The 23,695-nt window shown below is 50.6% G+C and overlaps 2 protein-coding genes across 2 annotated transcripts; both read left to right on the plus strand.

Moving 5' to 3' along the window:
* Positions 1-5,040: 5,040 nt before the first annotated feature.
* Positions 5,041-20,284, plus strand: TNP2 (transition protein 2 (during histone to protamine replacement)). Its single transcript, XM_006867242.1, has 3 exons — positions 5,041-5,413; positions 19,130-19,228; positions 20,217-20,284. The coding sequence occupies exons 1-3, from the start codon at positions 5,041-5,043 to the stop codon at positions 20,282-20,284; spliced, it is 540 nt and encodes a 179-aa protein (XP_006867304.1).
* A 106-nt stretch (positions 20,285-20,390) lies between these two features.
* SOCS1 (suppressor of cytokine signaling 1) lies at positions 20,391-22,097 on the plus strand. The gene is made up of 2 exons (XM_006867215.1): positions 20,391-20,470; positions 20,983-22,097. The coding sequence occupies exon 2, from the start codon at positions 21,033-21,035 to the stop codon at positions 21,660-21,662; it is 630 nt and encodes a 209-aa protein (XP_006867277.1). The 5' UTR covers positions 20,391-20,470; positions 20,983-21,032; the 3' UTR covers positions 21,663-22,097.
* The last annotated feature ends 1,598 nt before the right edge of the window (positions 22,098-23,695 follow it).

Below are 23,695 nucleotides of genomic sequence, written 5' to 3' on the forward strand. Positions count from 1 at the left end.
CCAAAGTTTCTGATTCCTGAGAGGGTGGTTTTAGGGGACCACACTGTCAGGCCCCTGAACTAGAATTATAAGAGCTTGGTTTAGTACCCTTTGAGTTGCGACATGTGAAATCATTATTTTTTTAATGTTTTTATTGTGAATTATGTGTTAGTTTACATGGAAGAATGTTAGCTTTACATTCATCCCATTGTATATTGTTTCATTGCTATGGTTACAATCCCTTCCATGCATCATCAACCAACCAAAGGGTACACCCTGCAAGCCTTCCCCCTGGTCATTAGCACACAGCCCCTCTCCCTCTCTGGGCCAAGAGTCCCCAGCCACTCCATCTCTCCACGTCATCATCTCTGCCTCCATCTCTGGTGTCACTGCTTCTCTGGGTCCAGGGTCCTGCACTCTGCTCTTCTCCATTTATGGTCCCAGGAACCTCCGCTCCTGGACTGCAAAGTTAATCACTCCCCTCCTTTTGCTACAAAACGTCAACCTTAACATTTCCAACCCTCACAAGCAGTCCTGATAACAATTATTCACTACTGTACCCATAAGAGACCTATCCACATTTCATTTTATCAGCCCTGCCTAGACAGATTGGATACTACTCAGTGGAGATTCTACCTTCCTCCATACCCTCTGGATCTAAGCTCCCTCTTGAAAGCTTGTAAGTCAGTCACTTCTTGCCTTTGTAGCCCCCCCATTTTGAGTAGCCAATGTCCAAGTTGCCCATCACTGTCTACTCTGTGTATGGATGGGGTGGGAATGATCCTCACTGTAGAGATTTGTTCCCTCTTTTGACCTATTTCATCCATAGGTGTAGGTCAAGTTCATCAAATTGTATCATATCACTCATTTTTTCCTCTTCTTTCTTCTTCTAGTTGAGCTCTGATCATCCAGCCATTAAAGCCAGGTCAAGTGGGTATTATCTGCAAGTGTGGGTGTTCTTGTGCATATATGCCCTCTCTTATCAGCTGGACGCTTCACTCTCCACTCTAATCCTCTGTGGCTATGTCACTGACTCTGGGCCCAGGAGTCCCCAGGTCTTGCCACACTGCTAGCCAACCAGGTCTCCACCCAGGTTCACAGGAGTTTATTGAACGTGGTAGGGCTTAGCTCGCAGCTTCATTGCTGGTTTTTCCTCACTTCCCCTTATCGGTGACATGGTCACCGAAATTATTCTTTCTAATAACATCTGGGCAGTACCACCCAGCTCAAGCGAGGAGGCTTTCCCAGCCCCCAGCAGGCCCCTCATATCCTGCCCCCTGCCAGAAACTAACCTCCATTCTGACTCCATGTCAGATTCTCAAAAGCTCTTCTTTTCCCTTTCCGTCCATCTCTGACCCCAGGTATAAAGAGGATTTGGTGTTTTCCATTTGTTATTTTTATTACAAAAATCCAGATGAACTTCACATAGCGCAGAACCAACTATTTCAAAGTATACATGTTATGTGACTATGACAAAATTGGGACAAAGGGGGCCCGTGGATGCGAAAGCTGGGGGGTGCCCTGCTGGTGGCTAAGGCTTGAATCAGTTGTCAACTCAGGCACACGAAGGGGTGGGGGTGGGGGGGCTCAGAAGCCCCTTTGTGATGTCAGCAGCCTGCCTGGCACTTGGTGGGCCCTAGCCCTCCTCCCAGCTGCTTCCTTGCAGTCCAGAGAGGCAGCCAGCACAATGGGTTCAGGTTGTGCCAAGCTCAGCACTGGTCACGGCCGGGGCCACGAATCCTCCATGAAGAAGCTCGTGGCCTGTGTGAGTCAGGACAATTTCTCCCTGTCATCAGAGGATGAGGAGGAGGAGGAGGGAGAAGAAGAGCAGGAGGAGCAAGAGGAAGAGCAGGAGGAAGAAGAGATCCCGGTCCAGGGCAAGCTACAGCTGATGGAGGCCAAGCAACAGGAGGTGGACACTGTAGACGAGCCCGAGGTCCAGCAGAGTGAAGCTGTCAGTGAGCCCCAGCCGGCACACTCCTGACCGGTGAAGACAGACCTGGGAGGGCATCAGCCGACGCTCCAGTACCGAGAAGGTTCCGAGAAGAGTCAATAAAAGATTCTCCAAATGAGTCCTCTCTGGTCCGTGGTCCCCAGCGCCTGTGGTGTGTACGTGTGCTTGTGTGTATAGAGGGGAGCTGGCACAGGGTGGTGGTGGCGGAGGGACGGGGGCAGGGGCTGTGAAGGCACTCAGTTCCAGGTTCTTCCCAAGTCCATTCACAAAGAGGTGGGAAACAGGGTGGCTTGGGCTGGAAGGTCCCCTCAGCGAGTCCTGCCCGCCAGTGGCGGCAGGCCTCCTGAATCTGAGCACACTAGGACTGAGAGCAACCAGGGGGAAGGTGGTCTCCTTTAGGCAGCCCCCGCACTGCTCTAGCCATGGGTGGTTTGTTTGTTCCTAAAGACCTGGCGTGGGAATGCGGCAGACCTGGAACCTCATGCCTTTTCCACTAGCGGTGTGACTTTGAGCAAATCACTGTCTGTCCCTGATTAAGGGTGAGGCTGGTCTGTTGGGAGAACAGAAATGCTGAGTAGGATCAGGTCTGACATGTAGACTGTAATTCATTTGTTACGGGGTCATGTGGAGGGGCTCTCTGTCTCGCTGACCCTCCTTTCTGGGGTCAGAGTGTGGGGTGAGGGGGCTCTGGATCCATCTCAGCTGTAGAATCTTCTCCTGACACCCTCAGACCGACACTCCACAGGAGTCTTGCTTTATCAGTGGGACAAGCTCTGGGGGACAGGTGGCAGCAGGGAACCACGGGAGCCCAGAGCAGCTGTTGGAGGTCCCGCTGCTTCTGACTCTCAGCTCAGCGCTCTTCCTGAGACAAAGCTCCAAGTGCGGGCTCCCCATCTGCCCCCAGCTCCCATAACCATCTTCTTTCCACGACAAATGTTCCCTACGCTGCTCTGCTCTCAGCAGTGACCCCCTCTACCACCCCTCTGGGCCCCAGAAGGGCCTTGAGCAGAGCTACTATGGTACCATACTGTGGAAAGCACCTGCTTTTGGGTGGCTAAGTGCCTCATGGATGAGTGGTCCCAAGAGTGAAGCTACCACTCACCCATCTATGTGCTCAGCAAGCAGCCCCTGCTACAAGCTGGTACAATGGCATTCTCCAACCTCCTGGAATGAATACATGTCCTGAACAGTGACGGGCTGGGACTATAGAGGCACGGTTAAGAGGCCTGTGCGGAGGAAGAAGGCCCTGATCACCACACTGCATCCTTGTCTGAATTCTCTAGAGCTGCTACAGCAGACAGACCACAAGTGCATGGCTTGAACAAACAGAAATTTACTCTGTTACACTTTAGGAGGCAAGGAGTCTAAATCCAGACCGCTGGCTCCAGGGGAAAGATTCTGTACCCCCGGCATTCCTTGGAGCTCACCATGCATCTCAGAATCAATCTTTCCCTCCATCTAGGACCCTCACAGTGCACGGACCCCAGGAATCCACTCTGCCCACTCTCCTTTCTTGGTGGTGGTGGGTCCCTCTGAGCTCTGCTAGCTTCTCTCTCCTTTTATCTCTTGTAAGACTCCTAATGGATGATTTCATCTGGAGAGCCCTAAAGGCACCTTCAAAGATCCTTTCCCACATATGATCATATTCACATGTCCTAGAGTTAAGACTGGGACATGTTTAGGGGCTATCGCTTAACCCTCATTGTGAGGATTAAAGGTGGGGCTCAGTACCTAACCCCCATGGGCATCCTCATTAACCAAGGCCCTTACTGTGTATAAAATTGGACATGTTTACTAAGATATAAGTATCATGCTTACAACAACTGAGTCCTAGTGTGGCACTGCAGGTTAATGTGCTGGACTGCAAGGTCAGTTTGAACCACAAGGTTGGAGGTTCAAGCTCACCAGCTGCTCCTCGGAAACCCTATACAGGGTCGCTATGGGTCGGAACCGACTTAACAACGCATAACAAAACAACTTAAAACAAGAGGCACATGTGGGCACAGCAGTGGGCTGGGGCCTGCTGGGAGAAGAGAGAGAACAGGGGATCGAGCACCAGCCCCAACGTAGGCAGAGGGTGGGCTAGGCATCTAGAGGCACCCAAAGGCTGAGCAGGGAAGGGGGTCATCACATAGGGTCCTGTGTACAGACGGGAGGTCTGGGCCTTCTGTTTGAGGTGCTGGGGTATCTAAGCAGAAGACGGCGTCACAAGTACTATGTAGTGTGGCACAGGACTGGCCAGTCTTGTCCTACTGTGCACGGGGTCATGAATCAGGGGCTGTGTGAGGCACCAGTGAGGCTTGGCTACAGCCAGGGGAAGAGGGCGGAGACAGGGATGGAAGGACTGGCGCTGTTTCCAATGGTGTGGCTTTGTCAGAGAAGGAAACCAAAAGGAACTGCCCAAGATCACTGTCGGTCTAAACTGAGATTTGAACCTAGATCTGGGTTCAAATGGGGAGGTGGCCATGATAGGCAGACCTCGGCACCAACCATCAGGTCGTTCAATTAACGTTATTAGATAAGCCTTCTCTATCTGATCACTGATCATCTGCCCACCTAACTGATGAATTGCCTCTGACTCATGGCTACCTCGTGTGTGTCAGCATCAAGCTGTGCTCTGTAGGGTTTTGAATGCCTGGTTTTTCACAAGTGGATCACCAGAACTTTTTTCCGAGACACCTCTGGGTGGCTCTGTTGTAGAATGTGTTGATCATTTGCTCCACCCAGGGGACTCCTTTGCCCAGCCAGCCAGCCAGCCATTTACTGGGGTCACAGCTGTGCTCCTGACACCCTAACAAGCTATGCAGGCAACAAAAGAGAAAGCGCCAATACTATGAAGACGGGGCCAGCAGAAGTGAAGGCCTAGGTCTGAGGATGAGGAACATCCTTGGCTCAGCCTGGCCTGGGGCCCCTATACTTAACAGAGTGCCTGTGAGACCTGCCTAGAGGGGCGGGGGTCCTGGCCCCCCAGGTTGCATCCTCTGTAAGCTGCTGTCATCACAATAGGCCCCAAGTATAAAAGCAGGGCAGGTGGCAGGGCCCCTGGAGAGCTGGGCCTGCTGGCAGAGGTGGAGGAGGCGGCCTCTGCCTCTCCAAGTGTGGCCTCCATGGACACCAAGACACAGAACCTTCTCATCACCCAACCCCAGCCCCATAGCAACTCTCACTCCCAAAGCCACGCCTGCAGCCAGTGCAACTGTCCCCACCACCGCCAAGGAGGCAACAGTTGGAGCCGGAGCTCCAGCAAGAGACGGACCAGCCACAGCCCGGGCCAACAAAGCCACAGTCCACACCCTGGCCTGTCCCCAAGGCACCCCAAAAAGACCATGCATTCCCACCACGCAACTGCGAGGTTCTCCGTTCCTGGCTGCAGCTACTCCAGGAACAGGAAGTCCGCAGGAGGGAAGGTGAAAAAGAGGAAGGTGAAGAGGAACAGGCAGGCATACAAAACCAAGAGGCGGAGCTCAGGCCTTCATGCAGGTGAGAAAGGGCCACAGGGCCTCACAGATGAGGGCAGCAACCCAGGGGGTGGGATGGGGGAGGAGACCGCAGAACCAGGCAAGATGGACAGGTAAGACTAGCCAGATGGGAGTGTGGATGGGTGAATGAATAAGTGGCTGAGGGGATGGCTGGGTGGAGAATTAAGATTGTTAGGTGCTGTTGAGTTGGTTGACTCAGCACCCTTATGCACAACAGAACACTTAGGTGGTAAATGGATTATAGAAGGGTATGATGGTTGCTTGGGTGGATGGGAAGGATGCATCAGGGGAGTGTAAAGTTGAATGTCTGATTGGTTAGCTGAATGGATACATTGGATTGTAGGTTAGCTAGGTGAATTGATTGGGTAGATAGCTGACTTGGAAGAATGGTAATGGTTGGATAGATGAATTGGCTATGCAACTGTTATGTGCTGTGCAGTCGGTTCCGACTCATAGCAACTCTATACAGGGTTTCTGAGGCTGTAAATCTTTACAGGAGCAGAAAGCCTCATCTTTCTCCTGCGGAACAGCTGGTAGTTTTAAACTGCTGACCTTGAGGTTGGCAGCCCGACTTGTAACCACTTCGCTACCTGGAGACTAGATGCTTGTTTGGACTAGAGTGGATGGAAGATGGTTGAATTGAGTAGTGGATTAATGGATGGAATGAGTTTGCCAATGGGTGGAATGGGTGGTTGAGTGGACTGGCCAAGAGACCTAAGATAGTCTTAAACTTCCTTCCAGGTCCTAAGGCACTCCAAAATTGAAAGAGGGTGAATTTCCTGAAGCAGTCTGCTATTAAAGGGCTTTTCCCATTCTTATCCCTTAGGGCGGAAGCACAAATACAATGGATGAAATGACATCCCTACAAGCCTGTTCCTGTCAGTTTCATCCAGATGAGGAATGCTAGAAGTCAATCTTATTGCAGGAACATGTTACAATGAGTTCTATGCAACATTGATTAAAGCTTGTACACCTGGAAGACTAACTTAGCTTTTGTCTCGTCATTGTGATTTCAGTAATAAAGGGGTCCTATATCTGGAAGCCCAGGACACAGAATTTAAGAGGCAAGAGATGTGCTTAGTGAGTTATGTGCCATCGAGTCGGTTCCAACCTCATCTTTCTCCCACAGAGCAGGTGGTAGTTATGAACTACTAACCTTGTGGTTCGCAGCCCGATTCGTAACCACTACGCAACCAGAGCTTTTATGAGGGACTTCATAAAAGAAATGGAGATGCCAAGAAGTCTTAGAAGTGTATGGCCAACTCTGCTTATGGCCAACACTTTGGGAGTATTCAGGCAGAGAATCCCACACAAACACTCTCATTGTGTGCGCACACACAGGATGTCCATATGCTAGTCATGTGGTCTTCTCAGTAGTGAGCTCACGTATGTAGCAGGAAGAAGGGTTAAAAGTCAACACCAACCCATTTGACCTAAGCCTCAATGGCTTAATCAGAACTCAGCTAGAAGATTTTTAAATTTAAAGGAAACCAGTGTAAATTGCTACAATCTGACCTATACTTATGGTCAAATTATCGAGAGGGAAGGAGTCTTCACATCAGCTATCAATGTTATCCCCTCTCTATACAGGGTAGATAGGGACAGGCAACTTAGATGTTGGCTACCTAGAATGAAGAGGCGATAAAGGCACAAAGTGACTGGCTTACAAGTTTTCAAGAGGTTTAAGGGTGTGTGAGGGAAGATAGAGTTCCCACTGAATAGTTTTCATCTTGTCTAGACAAGTCTGGTGAAAAATGATTTAATAGTAATTATCATGACTAATTCAGACCGCCACAACTGTAAAGGCAGTTTTGTAACAAAAATGGGTGATAATAGTCCAGAAACAGAGGACCCTAGGACAAGAGCACAAGCGGAATGCGGGACCCTATCCAGAGAAGCAGCAACACCAGAGATGAGGACATGTAGGGACCAGTTGAAGACTCCAGACTCATGGAAAGAGATGGACTGGGTGCTGGGGGCCAGGAGGCAGGCTTACAGAATGTGCCCTTTGGTTGTTTAAAATATATATTCCTGAGTGTTTCTATGTACATTTCCCCCACCCCCCAAAAAACAGAATGGAAGCAAATACTGTTAAATGATGCACAGAGGAGATTGTAATCACTGCAATGAAATGGTGTAAAGCTGATGTTCTCCCATGTAAACTATCACCCAGTTCACAATAACTTACAAAAACAAAATGGAACCAAAGCAAATACTGTTGAACGTTGATGCATGGAGGAGATTATAACCATTGCAATGATATAAAATATGATACGATGAATGCAAAACTGATGTTCTCCCATGTTAACTCCACTATCTCAATGCACAATAAAAGCTTTTTAAAAAACAAAAAAATCCACCAAACCCATGGCTATTGAGTGGGCTTTTTCATCACGACCCTACATTAAATGTCACTGTCAGTTCTGACTCATATTGACCCGGTAGAGGGTTTCTGAGGAGTGGCTGATGGGTTTGAACCACCGACCTTGTGGTTGGTTTCCATTCCAGTGCTTTTCCTACAGTGTCACGCCAAGACTCCATGGCAACCCTATGTTAAGTACCATCGAGTCGGTACTGACTCTTAGTAACCCTATGCACAACAGATGAAACACTGCCCAGTCCTGTGCCAACGTCACAATTGTTGCTGCTACTATGCCATTCCATCTCTTTGGGGATCTCCCTCTTTTTTCTCCATCTTCCTAATCCTTCCGAGACTGATCCCTCATGACAATATGTTCGAAGTATGAGAGAGAGAGACGAAGTATGGCTATTTTGCCTTCCAAGGAACATTCTGGCTGTACATCTTCCAACACAGATTTGTTTGTTCTTTTGGCAGTCCGTGGTACTTTTAATATTCTCCAGTACCATAACTCATGCATCAATTCTTCTACAGTCTTCCTTATCAACTGCTCAACTTTTATACGCACATGGGGTTATTGAAAAATACCATAGCTTGGGTCAGGCACATGCAGAATTGCTCTTAAGGGCTTCTGAGAGCAGACAGTCAGCTTTATCTTTCTCCCTTAGAGTGGATGGTGAATTTCAATCACCAACCTTGCAGTTAGCAGCCCAGGATTTCCTTGCTGGGTGACTTTGGGCTAGAACTCAACCTCTAAGCCTCCCTTGTTCCTCTGTAAAATGAGTATGGAACTCAAAAATGCTGGACATAGAAACCTCCAAGAAGCCAAGTGTGTTCCCAGAGCTGGAAATAGAAGATCCAGGGCCCTGCCCTTGGGGAGTTTGCTGTCCAGAAAAGAAAACGCAAGCTCTAAATAAACTTATAAACACAAGGCTTGGGGGTCAGGATAAATCCTTCAAGGGAGTACAGTGACAGAATGCAGAGCAGACAGGGCTGTGGAGGGAGGTTAGGAAAGGCCCTGTGGAGACGAAGGGTAGAACATTCCAGTGCATTCTGATCTGTCTGGAGAGCCCTGAGGAGGGAAAGAACTTGTGCTCCTGGTGACCAGAGTAGCCTGGACTGGCCAGGCAGGCACAGGACACAGGTGAAAGAGGCTCAAGTAGCCAGAACAGGACATGCAGTGGGAGAAGAGGAGAGGAGCTTAGTTAGATGTGATTTTGGGAGTGATGAGAAAGTCACTGGATGGAGACTGGGTTGCAGGCAATGGCCCGGACTGAGGAGGAGCGGAGATGGACACAGAAGGGCCGGAGGGAACAAATTCTTCCAAGATTGTGCCCTGAGCTCTGCCTTCCTCAGTCCTCCTTCCATTTCCCAGGGTCACCTGGCACAGGCTCTGGACAAAAAGAAGCCTCCAGAGAGTTAAGAGACAGACTCGGGATGCAAAGAATTTAGTCATTTTCCCACTTGCTCAAGTTTCAAACAATAGGCAGGTCTATAAGAGGAACACCACCACTAGGGAAAGTGGTATGCACACCTTAGAACCATCAACCATTTCAGATAAAACTGGCAGGATTTACTCAAGGACAAAGTCCAAATGGGTTAGGACAGAAGGAGGAATGGAAACAGGAAACGCAGGGAGGAAGTGGGGAAAGTGATGTTGCAAAGGAGCTCTGGTAGCTTAGTGGTTGTGAGTCGCGCTGCGAACCTCAAGGTCAGCAGTTCGAAACGACCAGCCACTCCCTAGGAAAAAGATGAGGCTTTCTGTTCCCGTAAAGACAGCTTCAGAAACCCTAAGCAGGGTCACTATGAGTTGGAACTGACTCCACGGCACATCATCACCAACAGCACCCACACTGAGGAGGTCTCGGCAGTCAAGGAGATGAAACAAAATGGGTCTGAAACACTGAGCAGAAAACAGATGAGCTGCTCTGTAAACCTTCACCCAGTTCACAAGAAAACGTTTTAAAAATCAACACTTGGGGAAGGCTTGGCAGAAATCTGAGGTGTGTAAGGCTTGGAAACACAGCTCAACCACCCCCACCCCCATCTCCAGACAGGAGCGTGGAATGGCTGTGTGACCCTGAATCACTTCCCCTTAAGAGGCTAACATTGCCTACCTTGTGGGGTCACTGCGGGGCTCACTCAATTCATGCATGGGAACGCGTCTGGCAGGGGGCTTGGTATACAGTAGGCACTCAGTAAGGGTCAGGTCCCTTTCGTTTCCTCAGGAAATCCTCACAGCTCAGGCTGTTAGCAGGCACCTTGTAAGAACGGTGAGGGGCCTTAGTGGACCAGAACATTATCATTTATTAGGCACCTACTATGTGCCAAGGAGCTCTGGTAGCGTAGGGGTTACGAATCGGGCTATGAACCACAAGGTAAGCAGTTCAAAACTACCAGCTGTTTCGTGGGAGAAAGATGAGGCTCTCTACTCCAGATGAGGCACTCTGCTCCCGTAAAGATTTACAGCCTCGGAAACCCTGTACAGGGTCGTTATGAGTTGGAACTGACTCTATGGCACTTAAAAACAACATGTGGCAAGGAACTCTGGTAGTATAGTGGTTACAAGGCAGGCTGCTAATCGTAAGGTCAGCAGTTCAAAACTACCAGCCTTTCCATGTGAGAAAGATGAGGCTTTACAGCCATGGAAACCCTATGCAGAGTAGCTATGAGTCGGAACAAACTCCACGGCATACAACCACCACCACCACCACCGCTATGTGCCGGGTGCTGGGACATAAATGTCTGGAGTACATCCACACACAGGCAACAGGAGGCATACTGCTCCCACGTGACAGATGAAACCAAGACTCAGGGGTGAAATGACTTGGCCAAGGTCTCCCCATGGGCAGGCCTGTGATGAGAGATTCAGACTTTCCTATCAAATATGAAAGGCCACATTACACTGTGATGGCCTTTTACACTTCAGTCTAAGAGTCTGGGAGGTCTTTCTGGGCCACCTGTTTTGAGAGAGGTCAGAGGTCAGAGGCCAGAGGTTGAAAAGGACTTGGACTCACCACAGGGCCTCTCTATTTATGCTGCTCTGCCAAGCACTGTCAAGTCAGTTCCAACAGACAGCCACCCTGTACAGGGTTTCCAAGGAGCAACTGGTGGGTCTGAATTACTGACCTTGTGATGTCCTTTTATGAGCTGACCACTGCAGGCAATACTTCCTTGGACCCATCTTTAGCCCCACGTTCCAATGAAATCAACACTAGGCAGAAGCAACACACACAGTCACATTCAAACTCAGAAAGGCATGTGGACGCTCAGATAGACACGCCCACCACACTCCCAGTGTGCCAGCCCCCCACCCCCCACCCCGACAGAAACACACACACACACACATACAGCAAACTTGCCTGACACCAGTGACAAGAGGAAAAATCATCAAAGCACAAACTCATTCTTTCACATGCTTGGTTTGTGGTGGGGCGGCAGCAGGCTGGGGGCAGACCTGCTGGAAACCCAAGTTCAGGAAATGGAGCAGCAGATGGTAAAGTCAGCCACGGTGGCCTATCTGGTTGAGAGATTTCCCTGAAGCGGGACACTGAGGGCAAAGTAAAGTCTAGGAAACACTCACTCACTGCAGGGCCTGTGGTGGGGCTTCTATCAACTGCCTGGGGACCTGTGGCTCCTGTGGACCCTGATGGTCATCAAGAGGATGCAGCAGTTCTGGAAGGAGGCCTAGACCTAAGTCCTTGGTGGGTGACTTTAGGCCTGCTTCAACCTCTCTGAGAAGTATTTGCCAAATGAGAATGAGACAGTTATGTCTCCCTTTTGGCGAGGACCTAAGGGCCATGCTGTTTTGCTCAAGGCAGCTCCAGTTCTTAATCCAGGAGCTCAAGAAATAGATGTTGAACAAAGGAAAGAATGAGCTGGTACTTAGGCAACAAAGAGATATGGCTCGTATATCCAGCAAATGGGCAAACACAGCAGAGTTATGATAGAAAGTATTGGCAAAGGCGTGCGGAAATAAGCATTGTCAAATGACATACCAAGTATACACACACATTCACATGGCAAGCTGCAGACACCCAGGTAGCATCATTATCAGTTCAAAGGGGTTCTCACACGTGTGCAGAGGATGTTGTGGGAGTTTAGGTCACACTAATTGCAAGAACAAAGAACTGGAAACAACCTATGTGTCCATCAGCAGGTGATGGCTAAAAGAATGAGAATGCAGGAAGTTCCCATGGAGGAATAGCCGGCAATTGTTACAAAGAATGAAACTGACCTAAGTGGGTTATTAACACAGGGTAAGATGGTGTTGGAGGAGAATATTGAAAGTGTCATGGACTGCCAAAAGAACCAATAGATCCATTTTGAAAGAAGTACAGTCAGAGTGCTCCTTGGAGGCCAAGATGGCCAAACTTCGTCTCTCATACTTGGGACATATTGTCAGGAGGGACTAGTCGCTGGAGAAAGATATCATGTTTGGTAAGGTGGAGGGTCACAGAAAAAGAGGAAGACCCCCAACGAGATGGATTGGCCAAGCGGCAGCATCAATGGACTCAAGTGTGGCAACAGTAGTGAGGCTGGCCCAGAATGGGGCAGTGTTTCATTCTGCTGTGCATAAGGTTGCTATGGGTCGGTACCGACTCAATGGCACCTAACAACAACAAGAATGTGCAGAAAATACACTATGTCTGGAGGAAAAAACATCGACACAAAGTAATAATATATTTTCATGGACAAACAACACATTGGAGGAAATAATGAATGCATTTGGCTGCTGATTAAAAGGTTGGAGGTTCAAGCCTCCCAGACGCACCCTGGAAGAAAAACCAGACACTGGCACACATGGGGTTTCCCTAACTGGATGGCAACAGGTTTAAGGGCACAGACCAAGTTGGTGGCTGAAGGTACCCTTCATTCTCTCTTTCTCTCTCTCGTTTAAAACTTTTTATTGTAAATTGAGTGAAGATTTCAGAGCAGACCATTACTAGTAATGAAATGAAGTATATGACTTGTTGAATGTAAAATTGATGATCCAGCCTTCATGCTTTTACAGGAGACAATGAAGAATAATGAAAGAGACAAGAGGCAGGCACATAAGGGAAAGCCTCGAGAAGATGCTCAGCAAAGCTGGGTTGCAGCCGAAAAGAGATAGTGCAGGCACTTGGAATGCAAATTCTCTGATAGCCGAGTGTGCTGTTTATCTTCTGGCTCCACTGATGTCAGCCAGTGATGTCTGGGCTTGCTGGTCTGGCCAAGGTGACCCAGAAGACTCCCTACAAGGGACTCTTTACCCCAGGCCAGGGAGAGGCCACAGCAAGGTGCAATGTCTCCAGGCAACCCCTCCACCAGACTTTTAGGAACATTTTGTGTATCTCACACACCTTCAGCCTCCTCCCTAGTAACTACCACTTGGCTCCCCAAGTCTGTCTCCAGCCTGTGTGTGTGTGTGTGTTGAGTTCTTTGTCAGGGGGTCTCCCTTTCCCTTCTCCTTGAGTGGCTTAGCTGTGTTCCACTTGTCCTTTGTACTCAGGCCAAGGACCACCTCTGCCCGAGCCTTCTTGCCCTTGTAGATGTGACTGTCGTGGAGCGAGATGCCTCATCACACAAAACTGGTCCAGGTGCAGCCTTCTGTCATAAAAGGGCTCAGTCATTCTTCACAGCTTCACCACAGTGAGGGACGACTGAAGTGGGAGGCCGACCTACCCCCCCCCCCCCCCCCCACTCAAAACAACCTTTACCTGCTGGATACTACGAGGAGCCTTAGAGACACAGTGTTGTTGTCGTTGTTGTCAGGTGCCATCAAGTCGGAACTGACTCATAGCGACTGGGCCAACCTCACTACCGCCGCCACACTCGATGCCATCAATGATGCCACCTGGCCGATCCATCTCATTGGGGGTCTTCCTCTTTTTCTCTGACCCTCCACCTTACCCAGCATGACATCCTTCTCCAGCGACTATTCCCTCCTGACAATATGTCCAAAGTGTGAGACACGAAGTTTAGCCATCTTGGCCTCCAAAGAACACTCTGGCTGCACTTCTTCCAAAACAGATCTATTGGTTCTTTTGGCAGCCCATGGCACTTTCAGTATTCTCCTCCAACACCACAACTCAAAGGCATCAATTCTTCTACGATCTTCCTTATTCATTGTCCAGCTTTCACATGCATATGAGGTTATTGAAAATACCATGGCCTGGGTCAGGCCAAGCTGACATCTTTGCTCTTCAATACTTTAAAAAGTTCCAGTGCAGCAGATTTGCCCAATGCAATACGTCGTCTGATCTCTTGACTGCTGCTTCCGCGAGTGTTGATAGTTGATCCAAGAAGAATGAAGTCCTTGACAACTTCAATCTTTTCTCCGTTGATAAGAATGTTATTGGTTATTGGCGGCACAGTGCTTAGTTGTTATCGTGGATTCAAGCCCACCAGCCACTCGGGGAGAGAAAGATGTGGCGGCCTGACTTTGTAAAAATGACAGTGTGGAAAACCCAATGCATGGGACAGCCCCACTCTGTCCACAGAGACGAATGGATTCCATGGCATTGAGTTGGCTTTTTGTTTTTCAGCTAGTTTTGGGGTCTGTTATCGTAGCTTCTGGAAATTTTTTTTTCCCTCTAGGACACTACCAAGGAGTCCTGGTTACACAGTGGATTACGAGCTGGGTTCCTCACCGTCAGGTCAGCAGTTCGAATTCACCATTGGGCTCCGCAGGAGAAAGACAAGGCTTTGTGCTTCCACAAAGATTAACAGCCTTGGAAACCCTCTACAGGGTCCCTGTGAGTCAGAACCGACTCGGTGGGACACAATCACCACTACCACCAGGACAAGGACCAAGAGGACTGCGGCTGCTTGTTCCCAGTGACAGCCACCTAATTTGCCACTTAGGGGATGAGGCTTGAGCGGGTGGGAATCAGCCTATCAGAATAGTGTCCACATGGGTGAACTCCTGAGGGAGCAGGGCCTGTCTAGCTTTGGGACAGTTCTTGAGACCACTCAGATGAAGTCAACGCGCCAGAACCCACCCCGCTGAGGCAGGCAGGCCAGCAACCCACTTTCCTTCTCCATCTGTTGTGGACCTAACACTGCGTTCTGAAAACCAGACTCCACAGAATTTCTGACCTCAGCAACTTTCTTTCCCTGTCACAGTGACCCCCACCGCAGGCTTGGCCGGCCACGACTCTGGAGCTCAGCCAGTGGTACCTGTCATCACTCCCCGGCCTTTCAGCCTGTCCAAGAGGGGACCACGCTCTGGGATCTAAGTACCATCAATTCCCTCCCCAGCAATGCACAGAAGCACACAAAGAATCTCTGCAGCTCAGGGACGGGGGTGGTTCCAGCCCATATAAGAAAGTGACTTCTCTGACAGACACCTCCAAGCCAAGTCTGGTGTAGCCCCCCAAATGTGTGTTGTCAATCCTGGTCTCAGTGCCTGTGGTTATAATGTGGTTATATATAGTGCAGGCTGTGTCTTAAATCAATCTCTTCTGAGATATAAAGGAGATTAAACAAGCCAAAGAGAGAAGGCGAGACAGAGGGGAGAGAGATGTGATGAAGATCACGCAGGAGCAGAAGGTCAGCAGAGACTTGGACCTTCCTCCAGAACTGACAACGAGAGAAAGCCTTCCCCCAGAGCCAGGCCCTGAATTTGTACTTCCAGCCTCTAAACTGTGAGAAAATCTATGTCGATTTGTTAAAGTAACCTGCCCCCCGCGCGCCTCCCACCCCCCATACACACACACATACCTTGTAGGACTGTTATGACATGGCACTAGCTAACTAAATCACCAGGCATCTGCTTCTGGACCCTTCTCCCGAGAAGGCTGCACTCAAGGACAGCTCAGGATTGTAGATTCTGCCATGTGACCAAGCTGTATCTGGACTCCAGATCTGTTGCTTTCCAGCTGCATCTGGACCTTGGGACAAACAATTGGCCTTCTCCGGGCCTAAGTTGCCCTGTCTACACAATGGGTTCTGAGATACAAAGTGATTCCTGGTCTCACGGTAGATGAGGCAGGCTTGTGTGTACTGTTCACTCAGGCCACATGCAGATAGGCAAATGGTAGGGCTCACTCTGGCTTCGGCAGCCCGGAAGGGAAGGGTCCAGACAATAATTAAGATCCTGACCCAGAGCTCAGATTTTTCACTTTCTCTTTCCAGCTCTCGCCATATCCTGCTGGCAAGAGTGGCCAAGCCAGGACCAGGGTGGTTCATAAACTGCCCTCTGCCTTGGCAGCTTCCCCAGGAAGCTCCTCACAGTAGGGTTTAGAGCCTGGATTTCATTTTCAGCTGTTACTCTTGAGGCTTTAGGAATGTGTTGTTGTTGTTATGTGCTGTGGAGTCGGTTCCGACTCATAGCAACCCTGCACACGGTTTCCGAGGCTGTAAATCTTTACGGGAACAGAACGCCTCATCTTTCTCCCACTGAACAGCTGGTAGTTTCGAACTGCTGACCCTGAGGTTAGCAGCCCAACTCGTAACCACTTAGCTACCAGAGCTCCTTATCACTTTAATCGCTCTATGTAATGAATCACAATTTTCAATCTTAGCCAAAACATTATGGTATTTTCTAAAAAGCTATTAGGTAACTTAACTCTCCAGTATGGTTATCAGTTAAGATACTGACTTAGTCTTCTATTTGTATTTTACAAAAAAATTACACTGTAGGAATGTGTGGCCTAGGACAAATTATTTAGCTTCCTTGTGCCTCAGTTTCTTTGCCTAAAACACGAGTGGGGAATATCCGGTCCTTGATCCATTTAAGGTCTGAAAAATCGTTTTGTCTGGCAAGCGTGTTAAAGTTGAATTCATTATTTACTCCCTCAGCATTTGATCTGTAGGTGTTAAACACTGAGCACAGATATGAGAGACACAATGAACTGTTAGCGTCATTTCAAATCCTGCCCAGTGCTTCAGGAGAATGGGAGTGACTAGGGATGAGGACTGTTCCGTAGAGATGGCACACAGGGAAAGCTCTTGGAGGTGGAGACATTGGCTGAGGCCTGGAGAATGGGCGGAGGCAGGCTTTCTAAAAGGTCATGAAGTGGACCCCAGCTAGAGAGAACAGTCAGTACATAGGCCCTGTAGCAGGATTGGCATGCTTGAGGATCAGAAAGGAGCTGGTAGAGGTAGTGCAGAATATGAAGATGTGGGTTTAGAGGTGAGGCCTAGGGATTGGCAGGGTCTGCTCAGGCAGGACCTTAGTCGGGGGTTGGAGACCTTTGGATCGTACCCAGAATCTGCTGACCTTCCAGGCAGTGAGTGCTTTAGCTAAAAAGAGCTACAGAAGAGGCCCTGAAACAAACTTCATGACTGACTGCCCTGGGACCCCAGGTGTCACCCCACTAGTCCTTGAAATGGGCATAAAGAAGGACCCTCTGGAGAGGGGGACATTCTTGCTTTATAGGAGAGAGCACTGCGTGAGGACCCCAAGGCTTGAGTCTGGGGTCATCCTCACTCCCCAGAAGACCCTGGGAAAGGACACATTGGCTGAGCCCCTGCTCTGGACCAAGTTACAGTTTCTGGTCACCTTTTTGTTTTTCATTTTTATAATTAATTTTTGAAACTTTGTGTTATGAATTGAGTGGAGGTTTACAGAGCAGAGCAGTCTTACATTCAACAAACCATGTAACTGTGTTTCATTACAATGATTATAATGCCCTCCATGTACCATCGGTTACCGGTATTTACTTCTAGTCACTTTCAATCTTGCACTCCTCTCCAAGTTTCCGGTCATTCTGTAAATCATTCTCCCTGCTCTGTGAGCGGGGGCTGCTATTGTCTTAGTTCTCTAGAACTGTTTTTGTTATTGCTGTTAGGTGCCATCCAGTCGGTACCAACTCACAGTGACCCAATGCACAATAGAACGAAACACTGTCTGGTCCTGCACCAACCTCACAATCGTTGCTAAGCTAGAGCTACCAGAACAGAAATACCACATGTAGTGGTGCAGACAAACAGAAATGGATTTTCTGTACAATTCAGGAGGTTGGGAGTTCTAATTCAGGGTGCTGCCGATAGCATCACAAAATTGGAATCAACCCGAAGGTAATGGGGGTGGGGGGCTCTCAGGGAAGGCTGGTGCTGGAGGAAGGCCATCTCTTTGAGCTGCTTGCTCCTGGGTGATCTTCATGTGGCTTGGTATGTTTAATCTCTTTTCTAGCTCAAAAGAGATGGATTTGACACACACCCTTACAGTAATCCTGCCTTCGTTCATTAAAAAAAAGACCACCCCTTTCCCGGGAGAATTATAACCGCAAGTACATAGGTTAGGACCAACAACACATACTTTGAAGTTGAACACTATTCAATCCACAATGCCTGCCAGTCAGCATATCGTGTTTTCCCTTCTTGGCGTTTGGATTTGGTTTCATTTTGAAGTCAGAACTTGTGAAAATGAAACGAAAGATGTATTAACTGTCATTGCTGCCTGAGTGGAAAACTCACGTGTACTAGCAACTGAGCATGACTCTTGACTTCCCGGAGCAGGAGAGGGTCAGGCCCATTGTATAGAAGGGTCCAAAGCCATACAGGCCAGCCGTGGCATCTCTTGGGCATCAACTGTCTTTCTTGGAGACAGAGCAGAGTGGGAGGCCCTGAAGATTGGGGAAGAAGGGCATTAAAGCACAGTGGACAAAGGGAGAAAGCTTATTCTGGGTATGGCTCCTGCCTTTGCTCCTTCTGAGCTAATTAATTGTCTAATAGGCATGGGTAACCTCAGTTTCCTTATCTGTAAAATGGATGGCTTCCCCCCCAGAGTCCTCACAGAGAAAAAGCCTTCCCTTAGTACTGGAAGCCCTGAATTCAGAGTTCTATGCTCCTAAACTATGAGAAAATAAATCTGTATGTTAAAACCACCTACTTGTGCTGTTACAACGTTGGCCTCAGCTTCAACAGCACTAGATAACTTTGGCCTTAGATACAATAGCACCACATACCAAAGGCCAAGAGGCTAGACCGTTGCAGAACTGGAATTATATCCCAGACAGTCTACATTCTAGCTTCAAAGTAACTACAGTATAGCTTCACCATAACTTTCTATTTTATCCATCTTCCTTCACACACACACACACACACACACACACACACACACACACGAGACCCTGGAGCACCAGCAGCCCTTGACGCACAAGAATTCAGGGATCCGATGGGGTCACCTCCTTGCCAGGGGAAACTGAGGCACTCCGGCCAGGGAGGGAAACTGCTAGATGGGAAAGAGCATTTGGTGTCAGGCTTTCCGGGAGAGACACCGGCAGCTGCATCCCAGAGCTGTCTGTAGAGGGCAGTGTGTGCTAGCGTCTGGCCAGTCCTGCGCCCCTAGCCTGGGGTGTCTTCCGACCATACCGGACCCAGGGGCACCCAAAGGGCCAGCTTTAACTCTCATTTTTTTCTTTCAAATAGACGTGTATCAGGCCTACTTCGTGGGCCCCGCCCTCAGCCCAACATGCAGGATCACACAGGAACATACCAATGACAGCTGTGAGGAGCGTCTTACAAACGGTAGGGGAGGGGCGTCGGTTGAGCACCTACCCCCCGGGAGGCGGGGCTTCTCAGCCAACGCTCCGACCGCCAAAGCCCGCACCATTCCATTGGGGTGGGGGTGGGGGTGGGGGTGGGGATGGGGCAGATCCTCCATCGAGCCACCGGAGAATTCAGAATGGCTAGAAAGCTTGAAGTCAGTTTAAGGGATCATCACATGTGAGAATGAACCTTTTTTTTTTTTTTTTTTTTTCAACAGGCTCCAAAATTTTGCAGTATGTGATCAGCTAGCTGCCCCAAAATAAAATTGGGGGGCGCATGAGCCATTTCGGGGCGCTGAATCTCAGACACAGAATCACAGTGTCTCCCTGGGCCTTAAGTGTCTCCAGCTGCCGCGCAGTGGGCACGTACGGTGTGACCCGAGGCCCCGCCCGGTTTCCAAGGAACTAACGCCCCGTCAGCCGGCCCTCCCGCGCCGCTGAAGGGTTCCTCCAAAGCCTGCGGTCAAGTCACCGCTTCCTGGGAAGCCCAAACCAAGGCTGGGGCGGCAGCTGGCCCGGAGGGAAGCGGGGGGCGGGGGGGGGGGAGATGCCTAAGGCTCTGAGACAGTGAGGAGGGTGACAGTGGAATTAATCCGGAGGGTCCCCGGGCCGCAGCTCACGGGGGACTGAGGCGGGAGCATGCATGCTCTAGGCTCTATCTCCCAGGGCAGATATGGCTGGAGAGGGATAGAGGGCAGAGAAGTACTGGGATGAGGTCTGAGACACTTGGAAGGGTAGAGAAGAGTCTCAGGGTTAGTCCAGAGCATTTTAGAGGACCTAGCTCTAAACGCCTAGGACCAGAGATAGTGGGGGCAAACTAGGGGTGTCAGTGCCGAAGGCAGTGGCCGAAAGACTCAGGAGCGGAGGCACAGACCCGCAATGGAGGAATCGCAGCCCAGGTGCAAGGTTAAGCCGAGTTTGGGGGGGTTCCCAGGCTCTCATGAGAAGATTCTCTAGTTATGCACCAGTTCTCCCTAGCCGCCCGCTGCCGCGAAAAAAGAAACCGAAAGTGGTGCGGAAGGGCGGGGGTCTCTAAGGGGTGGAGCCAGAGGGGCGGAGTCTCTGGCTTCGGCTCAGCAGTTCAGTTAAAAGGATGGGACTCCAGCTCGGCGCCGAGCAGAGCGAGCTGCGGCCGTGGCAGCGGCACGGCTCCTCGCCCCGGAGCATGCGCGAGAACCGCCCCGGAGCCCCTCGCCTGCGGCGCCCAGCGCCCCGCCGCCAGGTGAGCAGGTCTCTGGGCCAGGAAGAGGGAGAGGGGAGGAAAGAAAACGAGCTGACCGGCCTCGGGAGCTACTTGGTGGGGTCGTGGCCACCACGCCCCCGCCGGCCCCACCCAGGCCATCCTTCGCGCGAGGGGTACCCGCAGTGGGGCTTTTCTCTGGTCTCTGCCAAAATCCCCTAACGAGGCGCCGATCCCTGCCTTGGCCAGCAGGCGGCGAGCCGAGGGCGGGCGGTTGGTGTCTAGCAGGTTTCTCCCCGGCACCCCTCTCCACGGTCCCTGCTGCGACCCAAACTCCAGGCGACCGGGAACCTGGGCTCTGCCTTCATGATCCACCACCCGCCTGGAAGTGTTCCGCGGTGTGGAAGCCCATTTTCTTTTTGAGTCCACTGAGACTCCAAGGGGTTGTGGAAACTTGAAACTTACCTCGACCCCTTTGGGTCTGTCTGTTCGGCTTAGAGTCCGATCCCACCCCTCCGAGGCACTCTTGCTCACTGCTCTGTCTCCCCCATCAGCGAACCCCCGGACGCTATGGCCCACCCCTCCGGCTGGCCCCGCGTGTAGGATGGTAGCACACAACCAGGTGGCAGCCGACAATGCAATCTCCGCGGCAGCAGAGCCCCGACGGCGGCCAGAGCCTTCCTCCTCCGCGCCCCCGGCCCCGGTGCGCCCCAGGCCCTGCCCAGCAGCCCCGGTGGTCCCGACCCCTGGCGACACACACTTCCGCACGTTCCGATCTCACTCCGAGTATCGGCTCATCACGCGCGCCAGTGCGCTCCTCGACGCCTGCGGCTTCTACTGGGGACCCCTGAGCGTGCACGGAGCGCACGAGCGGCTGCGCGCCGAACCCGTGGGCACCTTCCTGGTGCGCGACAGCCGCCAGCGAAACTGTTTCTTCGCCCTCAGCGTGAAGATGGCCTCGGGTCCTACAAGCATCCGTGTGCACTTCCAGGCCGGCCGTTTCCAGCTGGACGGCAGCCGCGAGAGCTTCGGCTGCCTCTTCGAGCTGCTGGAGCACTACGTGGCGGCGCCGCGCCGCATGCTGGGGGCTCCGCTGCGCCAGCGCCGCGTGCGGCCGCTGCAGGAGCTGTGCCGCCAGCGCATCGTGGCCACCGTGGGCCGCGAGAACCTGGCGCGCATCCCCCTCAACCCTGTCCTTCTTGACTACCTGAGCTCCTTCCCCTTCCAGATCTGAACGGCCGCGCCCGCCGAGCACGCAGCATTAACTGGGGCGACTTGTTTTTATTTTCTATTATTAATTATTATTATTTGCCTGGAACTACATGGATGTCCTCCCCACCTGGGCTAGAGGGAGCCGGCCTAGGGGAGGAGGCAGGACGCCACCCACTCTAGGCTGGAGATGAAGCCACAGCCCCCTCCCCACCTGTTTGGGGGTGCACCCCATCCTGGTGCTCCCTCTGGGTCCCCCTGGTTGTTGTAGCAGCTTAACTACAGCGGGACCAGAAGTTGAACTCGCACCTCCTACCTCTTCATGTTTACATATATTCTGTATCTTTGCACAAACCAGGGGTTGGGGGAGGGTCTCTGGCTTGATTTTTCTGCTATGCAGAATTATATTTTATATTTTTTACAACCAGTTTAGATAATAAACTTTATTATGAATTTTTTTTTTTTTTTTTTTAAGAAAAAAGGTTTGTAGGGCGCGTGATTTGATCCCAGGCTTTCCCTGGTTTTGGAGAGCCTCCGGGTGGAGGTGGAATGCAGCTGGTGATGTGTGGCTGTGAAGACTGCTGGGTTCTACCCACAAGCCTGGGGAGACGGCTGACTGGCCCCCTTTTGGTGTCTTGGTGGTGTGTGTCTGGTAAAATAGGAGCACTTAATTAACAGGCCCTGTTCAGTGCTTAACATGCTTCAGGTTTCTGATAGGAATAACCTGTGAGCCCCAGGATCTTAGATCCATTTTTCAGAAGAGGTAAATGTGCCTGTGGCAATTCTCTTGTCAAAGAAGACACTTGGTTCTTTTGAGTGCCCAACAAGAGTCTGTTAGAAATGGATGACAGAGAAGAAGTGTCTGTCCTTGTAGGCCCCCAATGATTTCCTGGAAGAGGGTTGGGGCTTGATGAGTTTTTAGGAGTGGCACATTCTGAGGCAGTAGCGTCCAGGGAGATATATTTCAGATGGAAAGGAGGTGCAAGGGTAGGTCTGACTTCCTCTTGCCTACCTTGTTGGCTCTTGTGTACTTTTTGTTGTACCTAAAACCTGGAGCCAGAAAAAGGCTCTGTGGTCTGCTGCGGCAGGAGATGCTGCTGATGACTTTGGGCAATTCCCTTTGCCTGTGGGCCTCAGCTGCTAACCTCAAAAATGGGCTGGCTGGAGGAGGTGGTGTTCTCAACAGTGGGAAAGGCTGTTTCATGCTGGTGAGGGAGCTAGCTAACTTAGAGTACCAGAAAGTGACTGGGACACAGGTTTTCTGGCCATGCCGGGAACATGCAGGCTGTCCCGCTATGCATGGTGAATTGAGTCATTTTCAGGTTTTGGGGTTAAGCCGCACTTCATTTTTAGAAGTTGAAACAGCCCTCTACAGCCTTGGACATGCTTAATATCACCTTTCAGATGACACCATGTAGCATAAAATTAACATACAGTGGAGATCTGGTGCACCCAGGCTAGTCTGGGGGATAAAATCAGCCCCAGACCTCAAGATTCAGGAGACATAGGATCTTGAAGGCTCAGGCAGCTCCATCCCTTAATAAGGTGGGGTGGGAGGGAAAGGGTGCCAGCTTGCCTCTCGGCCTCCAAGGAGTTGCTGGGCTTTACCTTTCGTTTTTTAAACCACCCCCTGCCCTTTGCTCTCTGCTGTTATGGACTGATGCCTGGGTCTCCTATCCCCATAGGCGGTGCCTAGAGAGATCCAAGAAGGTAGAGCTTGGGGATCTGATGACAACAATAGGAAGACTCAAACTACGTGATTGTGTGATTTTACAGATGTAGAAAGGAATGCTCTGAGAGGCAACAGACAGCACATAGCAAATGGCAGAGCTAGATTTTCAAAGCCAGACAAGACTGCCTCACAGCCTGGGTACCACTAAACCATGCAACCTCCCTTGAGGGGCCAACATTTGCAGTAATAGTACCACCAGCAACTACATTTACACGGAGCTTGTGGAGTTGATTCTGACTCACAGCAACCTTACAGATAGACTACAGGGGTTCTGAGGCTGTAAATCTTTATGATCTGAGGCTACCTCTTTCTCCCTCTGAGTGGTG

Source organism: Chrysochloris asiatica, unplaced genomic scaffold (assembly GCF_000296735.1).
Source record: "Chrysochloris asiatica unplaced genomic scaffold, ChrAsi1.0 scaffold00102, whole genome shotgun sequence".
NCBI lineage: Eukaryota > Metazoa > Chordata > Mammalia > Afrosoricida > Chrysochloridae > Chrysochloris > Chrysochloris asiatica.